General features: G+C 38.6%; 1 protein-coding gene across 1 annotated transcript; it reads left to right on the top strand.

Moving 5' to 3' along the window:
• The first annotated feature begins 270 nt into the window (after positions 1-270).
• Positions 271-3,803, top strand: LOC133052501 (E3 ubiquitin-protein ligase RLIM-like). The gene is made up of 2 exons (XM_061137442.1): positions 271-514; positions 2,167-3,803. The coding sequence occupies exons 1-2, from the start codon at positions 271-273 to the stop codon at positions 3,801-3,803; spliced, it is 1,881 nt and encodes a 626-aa protein (XP_060993425.1).
• The last annotated feature ends 5,673 nt before the right edge of the window (positions 3,804-9,476 follow it).

The following is a 9,476-nucleotide window of genomic DNA, read 5'->3' as shown; positions in this document are numbered from 1 at the left end:
CAGTTCCTTACGGAAGACAATGGTTGCCTAAGCAACGCCTAAGCAAGTTAGGATGTAGAGGCGGATGTCAACTGTTGCCTCACCAGAGAGTACAGAGCTGAGGTGCCATAGCGGAGTAGCAGAGCTGCGGGGAACTTAGGCTGACGGTCTGACCGAGTGTGTTCCGGTCACTCCCGGGTGGAAGCATGAACTAAATACAATTTGACTTAAGGTTTTAGCGTTTCAGCACTATGTCATGAAATTCACATAATTTTACACTTGTTCATCGAGATGGAAAGCTCAGATTCCGACGATGAAGAAGACAGAGTTTCGGTCCGACGCAGAGATCAGATAGACCGAAAAGCTCGAGAAGATGATTACTTCAGATTCGTAAGTGATCTGAGTGAAGAAGATTACATACTTATGAGGGACAACAATTTGCTCGGCCCCCTAGGTGAAAGTACAGAAGAAGAGTTGTTGCAGAGACTGCAATTAATGAAAGAAAACCTACGACAAAACTCAGATGAAAATCCAGGTATATTTCTCTTTGGAGGGAACAGGATGGGATGAAAAAGGAACTTCATAGTATTAGATAATCACTTCATAATAGTAAATAGTAAATTATAAAGAAGTGGCATAAGTTATTAGGTAAGGAACTTCTCATAAAAAAGAACTGACATTGACTTGGTTTGTGGTGAGAACGCCAGGGTAGGTTCTTTTTTTCCTGATTCACATTTGGGTTGTTTTAACTGGGAAACAGTGTGAGGTAGACTATTGGTTTTTGTTTGGTTTTTGGTTTTGTACCTCAATGGAACGTTCCTCCTATGTCCCGAATTATTTTCTCTATCTATGAAAGTGAAAGTCACTCCGTCCTGTCAGACTCTTTGAAACCCCATGGACTATAGAGTCCATGGAAATATCCAAGTCAAAATACTGGGATGGAGGGGATCTTCCCAACCCAGGGATGGAACCCAGGTCTCCCGTTTTCCAGGTGGATTCTTTATCAGTTGAGCCACAAGGGAAGCCCAAGAATACTGAAGTGGGTAGACTATCTCTTCTCCAGCAGATCTTCCCGACCCAGGAATCCAACTGGGGTCTCCTGCATTGCAGGCAGATTATTTACCAACTGAGTTATGAGGGAAGCCCTCTCTATCTATATAGATGTGTAAAAAAAATAGCAAAAAGAAATATTTTATATTCTAACCAAATAGTTCTCAACTGGGGACAGTTTTGCTCTCCCCCACTCTAGGGACATTTGACAATAGCTGGAGATATTTTTGGTTGTCACAGAGGGAGGCATGGGTGTTACTAGATCTAGTGGGCAGAGGCCAGGGATGCTGCCAAATATGACACAACGCACAGGGTAGCTCCCCAAAATTGAAAAGAATTGCCCAGTGCCAAAATGTAAATAGTTTTAAGGCTGAGAAACCCTGCTGGAACCTCAGATCTGGTGCCTTCTCTCCCAGTGTGAAGTAGAGGATTTTACTATCTAATGAAGAGGATACTATCACTTTGGTTCTTGAATATGGTCTTATATGTGCCATGCTAGGTTCAGTCTATTCATTTCATCTGACTTTCAGCTTAATGCCAATTAAAAACCTTGGTAATATTAAGAAGTATTCAAAATTCATATACTTTTAAACCTATAACCTTTGTTTATATTTGGGCAATAATCTTATATTGTAAAACAACTTAGACATTATCAAAAGCATATAAGAGCCTAGGAGTAGTGATGTTGGAGACTAATGAGAATTAGACAATAATATCAATTGAAGTAAAATACCAGCACTGTATGTTAACTGGTGTTTACCTTGTAGAATTGCTTTGGTGTTTTGACAGTGGACTGAAAAAAAAATGTCTCTTGACATGCCTCCCACAGTGGTATACAGGGCTGTGTATATGACGAAATATTGAAAAACAGACTTCCTTCAGATACCCTCTGAATTTATCTAGGATTAGTGTACTCTTTTTCAGATGAAATTGAAACTTCCCTGCCTTTACTTATAAATCTAGATAATATAGCTTTTAAAGTATCAACTCTGTAAATATGAAATCAGTTGAAAACATCTGAGTGTTTAAGTTCTCATTTTTGTTTGCTTTTTAAGCCAAGATTCAGAGTGCTACTTTATGATGGTTCCAATTTTGGTAGTTCTTTTATGGCCCCTCCCCCCCTTTTTTAATTAACAGAGAGACATGCTTCAGATGATACATCCAGTGATGACTCTGTACTAGACTGCCTTACTACTTCCGGACAAACTGAAAATGTGACAAGTGAGCAAAAAGAATGTCTGTCTTGGGGAGAAGACAGCCAAAGTAGCGCTAATAGTGATGAGCTCAGATTTGGCTTAGAAAGAAATCTTGACCCTGATGATGAAAACTCAAATCCAGAGGATGAATGTGTAGCATCTGCAAAACTTCCCAGGAGAGAAGATACGGAAGACAGCCAAAGACAAGTGGAAAATCCACAGTCTGAGCCACTATTTACAACACCATCTGCATCAGAACAAGATACAATGGAAACATTAATGGAAGTCCCACTGACTAGAAGTCAGAGAAGACTAAGAAGTAGGAGCCCAGTCTATCGGAGAACCAGAGCAAGGACTGACAGTTGGTCACCTCCACATTCACGGTGGGAATTTTTTCCAAGTATTAATGAAGATATACCATCTCAGACTTTTAAAGAACCTCTCATATGTGAGAATGAGACATTTTCTAGAACTGGGCATGAAGAAACATTGAGGCAGCAAATGCCTGGACATGAGTTGCAAAATAGGGATCTTACTGAAACTTCTAAAACTAGGAATGCTGCTCATGAAGAATGTGATTCAGATACAACATGCAGTAGTGAATCTTGGGAAGTGATGGAAACAAATCTAACCACACCCTTCAATCTTGAAGTAGAACGAGTTCATTGTCCAGCATGTTCTCTGATAGACAGCAGAATTAGTAGAACTCAGTTAACATCTGACTCACTGAACATCACTACCACTTCAGAAAGTGAGGAAGAAGTACTTCAGCCTATGCTTTCATATTCTGATGAGGGCAATGAGAGTGCTTCTGTCAATACCATCAGAAATCCCGTTCATAGAATTTTAAATATAACAACTGTTTCATTTCCGAGTATATCATGGCAGACAATGATAGGATTTAGTTACTCAAGTAATCTTATGGACAGTGACAGTAATTTACAGCATAGTGTCTCACCTCCAAGTGAAAACATAGAAAGGGCAGAATCACCAAATGAAAGACATGGACCCAGTGGTAGTGAGAGTCGACCTGGTTCTGCTTCAAATGCTAGATATAATCCTGATTTAAGTTTAATAGTGATCTCAGACTCAAGCCCCTATTCAATTTCTAGTTCTGCATCCAGTCCTATCTTAATTTCTAGCTCAAATGATGAAGATTCAGAAACTAGCTCTCTGATCTTGGTAGAGAATGAAGAAAGAATCTTATCAACAGGCTTATCAGAGACTGGGCAAGAACGTGGACGAATGACCCCAATAATACTTGATGACAGTGACTCTGGGTCCTCCATTAGCCTGGATGACTTTCTCTTATTAAATGAAGCAGACCCACACCAAACTACAGGCCTTACGACAACACAGATTGACAACTTGCCTTTAAGATATTTTGCAGAGAATGATTCACATGAAGTGTGTACCATTTGCATCACAGAATACACTGCAGGCAACATGCTACGCATCCTTCCATGTTCCCATGAATACCATTGTGCCTGCATCGATCGATGGCTGGAAGAACATTCAAGCTGCCCTATTTGTCGTGGGCCAGTTGTGGATCCACCTGAGGCAGATAATTATATGTGAGATCTGAATTCTCGGATATATAAAGTGTTATAATGATAAAAAAAAAAAAAAACAGTCAGCTGCCTTATGTCCACTTTTAGAGTTATTTATGTTGAAGTATAACTATCTGAATCTATATGTAACAATTGGAACTGAATTACTTGTTCCTGAAGAAATTATTGGGCTTTCCCCAATTTCTGTTTCATAATAAAAGGAAATATTAAAAAGTCAAACAGTGTTATCCTATCTGACAATAAAAATGAGTTACACACCATAGCAGTGCATTGAATTTCAATAGAAATGTAGTATGTGCACTGGGTTGTGATATTCCTGATGCCATGACAAAAATGTTCTAATATGATATAATCAATCCAGATAGATCCTAGTAGTATCTTCTAGTCATATAAATCCCAGATATCTCTTGGCCGTGTTCAATCCTGGTTGTTCATGCAAAGAAACAAGAACACACTAAATAACTCAGAAGCAATTTAAGACTGCATTAGAGTCATTCACATAAAAAAGTCATGCTATATTCACAGAATGCCATAAAAAGCTTTGAAACCCTTCTCTTCCAGTTTATCCCTTATCCAGTTTATCTCTTCCATTTATCCCTTCTCCAGCAGTTTACCCCACCCTCCCCAATACTACCTTAACGTTTCTCCTATTCCCCACTACCAATGTATTAGTCAGAATCCAACCAAAAGCTGATGGCACACTTTAAAAGAGTGACGGAATATCATTTAATGAGGTGAATAAAATGTGAAAATAATGAACAGAAACCAAGAGATGATGAATACCCAGAGGCTAGCCACTGAGAAGCCAGTATTAGAACCCCCAGGTTTGAAGGGGCATAGAGAGATGATAGTTCCTGCAACCCCAAATGTCTTAAGAGGTGTAGTAGAAGTCCACCCAGCAAGAGCTATAAGCTGAGAAAATGGCAGCCTCTGCCAATCCAAAGTTTTGGAGTGGGTGCATCACAGAAATGAATACCCTTACCTTCTTTCCTCCTGGCTTCTAATCTTTTGTCAGTAGTCCACATTAGCCAAATCTAACCTGAAGGACTGATGCTGAAGCTGAAGCTCCAATACTTTGGCTACCTGATGGGAAGAACCAATTATTGCAAAAGACCCTATTGGCCAGTACAAAAAAGTTTCCTTAACATTTTCCATCCTGGTGAGAGTACATTGTGGCAACAATCATGACTTTGTACAATGTGCAACCTGTTCAAATGCAGGCTGTGTTAAGTATAAACCTGCTCTAAAAATTTAAAGTCAGAAACATCACTGACCTTTATTTCCTATGTGACTTGCTGGTAGCCACAGTATTTGCACATAACTACAAAATATAAATGGGGAATGGTGGTGAAGTTTTTAAATTCACTTTTGAGCTAGCATATTTTTCACACAGAAGATAGCTGCATGGCCATACATGAAGACTTAGGTCAAACCTCTGAAACTGACATTAACTAATACTGAAATTTGTTTGAATATTCTGATTTTTATCAAGAATTTCTGATACCAGGTGTACTTCATCTACAGTGAGTAGAATAATTATAACAGTACTTGGTTTTCATACTATCCTAACAGGTTCCAGTCTTCCAAAGGATGATAATTGCTTAATTAATGCTTCAGTACATTCACATACACCTTCTGTGGTTGACAGAATTCTATGATGACACCTAATGATCCTTGTAGTAGCCCCTCTCCTTGAGTGTGAGACCTGTAAATGTGATGGAATATTGTTCCCATTGTTAGATTATGATAAACAGCACAGTTGATTGGGAAATTATCCAGAGTGAGCTTGTCCCAATCAGGTGACCACTTAAAAGGCACAGAAAGGACTTCTAATCCATATAAGATGGTTTATGCTCCTCTTTCCCTGCTCCCTTTCTATAAGCCCGACTATATATCCTGGAAACAGTATAAGACAACCAAAAAAGAGCTCTGAAAGGTCTAAAGAAGAAGGTGAATTGGATAGGGACCCTTAGAATGACTGAGCAACTTCATGCTGGGGCACCTTATGACCTCTACCAAGAAGAAATGTGACCCAAACCCAGCATTCCCTCTCAACTTAGTAATAGGAAGCGGCTCAGATGGGCTCCTCCACCATCACATCAAATAGGAATCCCACAAATACCAAATGAGCACTGAAGAACCTAAAAGAAGGAGCAATTGAAATCCCTGCTGACAATAAGTCCCCAGATAAAGTGATTTCCTCCCCACTCAACCCGAGATTCCCCTTCACCACCCATACACACCAGTGGCTCCTTAGCCAGAAAAAGTGATCCCACCAATAAGCTCACACTTGGAAAATGCTCTCCTCCTCAGAAGGGCCTGAGACTCCTCTCCCCTATCCAGAGACATTAGGCAACTTGCTGGTTTTCAACCTGGGAAGTACCCTTCATTCTCTACAGTCAAGGGAGAACCTGTCACAAGTGCCTGGCACAGGAAGTACTCCTCATCAAGTGGTCCAGAGACTCCCTTCCCCCACCAGTAGCACCAAGTGGCCCAATCCTCCAGAAGCAGCATGAGGAGGCTGCTTATGGAAGTAGCTGCATCAGCTACTTATGGAAGTAAGTAGAAGTAGGGCAGAAGTAGCTCCACCTGCACAACACAAAAGGTACCATAAAGGTTCTGAAAATTAGATTGTCATGGAACCATGGTCCACAAAATTTGGCACTATGTGCCAAACCTATAAAAATGAAAGGCCTGACAAAATGAGAAAGCAAAACAAAACTTTAAATAGGGACCAAAGTATCCTAATATAATAGCCAAAATGTCCAAAAAACAAAATGTCCAAATAAAATATCACTACTCATACCATAACAAATTGACACATAACAACTTGAATAAGAAATGACAAATGATGCCAAATCAGGATGAGTTAGATGTTAGAATTATCTTACAAGTATTTAAATGCTGATTTCAGACCTTTAAGACCTTGAACAGAGAACCAAGCCACTGCATGGCAGTATCCCAACCTACAGAACTGTGAGCTACTAAACGGGTGTTGTTTTAAGCCACTACATTTGTACTGATTTCTTATGCAGCAAAAGAAAACTAGGACAATGTCTTCTATAGGATCCATCCTGTACCCAGAAAATGATTATAATGAGCCCGAGACGGTCACAAAGAGTCGGACATGACTTAGCAACTGAACGGCAACAAGACAAGTAAATGCCTTAATGCCTCAGTTCTAGGCCTATTATGACATTATAATCTACCATTTTTCCTGAGAATGGAATCCCTAATTCCTGCTACTGAAGCTCTTAGAAGACTATATGCTTCCTGTTCGAACAACCACCAACACCTCATAGCTCTAACTTGACTTCATATTACCCTCTCTCATTCTACCAGCGTACGCGGCTTTTATCATAAACCTAACTTAACACTCTGACTTTCAAACTATGTAGCCACTTAATTTGTCTCAACACAGCTGCTGAGTAGTATTATTAACCTAATAGTAATAATTATTATCATATATTGATCTTCCAAATCATACTCCTTCTATCTGCCCTGACAAATCACATTAAGACTTATACCAGAATCATCTGAGCTCCACCTGATCTGTTTTTTCCATTGGAGTGTATCAGTTTAAATACACAACATCAATTACTGTCATTGTGAACATTAATAATTCTATCTTGAGAATTTTCTCTGTATTTTCTTTCTAGGTTTTAAAATATGTATTTATTTTGGCCTAATTCCAAAAAAATAAACTAACAATCTTATCTGAATAACAAATTCTTTTTGAAAGCAGTTAGAGCCTATGGATAGGTTTTTGATAGCAATATAAAGTGTATGTACATGTGTTACTCACCTTGGGATTTAAATGGTAATCTGGATCTGTGTTGATACAGAGAAATTTAAGGTGAAAATAAAGTTTTAAAGAATTATTTATCAAACATATTTCTAGTTGCATGTATTTTTGTGCAGTAGACACAGCTGTACAACAGTTGGGCAATGATGGTTAACTGTGACGGTGGTGTTGTGTAATACAGAATGCCTGGCTACTTGACGTTTTCCGCTGATTGCTCCTATGTAAAGGTAATGTGCTGTGCAGAAACAAATGGTTCTCCAGTTTGTTAAAAACCCTGACAACTGTACTTGCAGTCACCCAGGCCCAGGCCTCGCATATATAAGGGAGCATACAGTGAACACACCTAGCAGGTGAATTGAAAAGTATATGTGTCTTTATTTTTTCCTTTCACACTCAAAGTTGTCAATCTGACCACCTTCAGTTATGAACTTAAGTAGGAAAGATGCTAAGAATTTGTTGTTTGCTAAGTGCTAGTAACATGCTACATCTTTTTGTTTATGTATGTACTGTATTTTTCTGAGCAAGCATTTTTCCTGGTGTTTTAAAAAATTTGTTGTGATTATATTCTCACTCATAAAAGTAGGAAGCAGAAAAGATAACTGAGGTCATACATCTCACATGTGTTATAAACAAAGATATCAAAACAATTGAGTATCAACTTTTAGAGATCCAAGGTATAAATATAATTTAGCAAGTTAAAATCAATGTCACACACATCTGCTACTACCTTATGGCTTTGATCCCCAAGCTGGGTATGACTTTACTGTGGCTCTGCTCTGAATCTTTTAGAATTGTCTTCTTTGGCTCAACACTCTATTGTAACTTACTGGTTTTGAGTGAATATTATGGGAGACAGTTAACTCTAGCTTGACTTTGGAATTTATCTCAGCATTATTGGTCCTGACTGTGGCCCCACTCAACCTCTCCTCTTTAATTTATAGTGGCCAATGTGACACTCTGTTTCAGACATTATTTTCTTTCTTTTCTTCCTTTTCCAGTTTTATTGAAAAATAATTGACATACATCCCTGTATAAGCTTAAGACATGCAGAATGATGGTTTGATTTATATATCTCAAGAAATGATTACCACAAGAGGTCCAGCTAACATACATCTCCTCATATACATACAACAAAAACAAAAGAAAGAAGAAAAGAAAGGAAAATAATTGCTCCTCGTGATGGGAATACTTAGAATTTACTTTCTTAACACCTTTCCTATATATCACACAGCAGTGGTAGCTATAGGCATGTTGTACATTACATCCCTAGTACTTACTTTTCTTATAATTGGAAGTTTGTACCTTTTGACCACATAGCTCTAATTCCCCACCCCTCCTTCCCCTACCTCTGGTAAACACTAGTCTGAGCTCTTTTCCAAAGACCTTGGTATTTCGGCTTTGTCTTTTCTCTTTTTTTAAGATTCCACATAAAGTGAGATAATAAAATATGTGTCTTTTGCTGCCTCATTTTCAATTCTCACTGCCCAATTCTCTTTGTCTGAGAAGCTGACTAAATTAAACCATGAAAAATAGATTCAATTTTCACATATTAGAATTTAAGAAACCGGAGTCTAGAAAGAGTAAGTATTTGGGAGAATAATGGATTAATGATTAGACTTCAACCCAGGTCTCTAAATCCTCAAGCCAGTCCTCTTTCCTGTATATTGAATGCCTCAGTATATTGACTTTATTTTTTTTTTTAATCTGAAACATATTTTATTTTTTTTTCCATTGATTTTCATTAGTTGGAGGCTAATTACAATATAGAAGTGGGTCTTGTCATACATTGACATGAATCAGCCATGGAGTTAAATGTACTCCCGATCCCGATCCCCCCTCCCACCTCCCTCTCCACCCGATTCCTCTGGATCTTCC

This window comes from Dama dama, chromosome X, assembly GCF_033118175.1.
Source record: "Dama dama isolate Ldn47 chromosome X, ASM3311817v1, whole genome shotgun sequence".
In the NCBI taxonomy this organism is placed as follows: domain Eukaryota; kingdom Metazoa; phylum Chordata; class Mammalia; order Artiodactyla; family Cervidae; genus Dama; species Dama dama.
This window is presented reverse-complemented; position numbering and strand designations above follow the sequence as displayed.

Excerpts from the sequence above, each read along its gene's own strand:
- LOC133052501 (XM_061137442.1), top strand. The coding sequence starts at position 271 with ATGGAAAGCTCAGATTCCGACGATGAAGAAGACAGAGTTTCGGTCCGA. Across the intron at positions 515-2,166 it reads AAACTCAGATGAAAATCCAG|AGAGACATGCTTCAGATGAT; the intron begins GTATATTTCTCT and ends TTTAATTAACAG.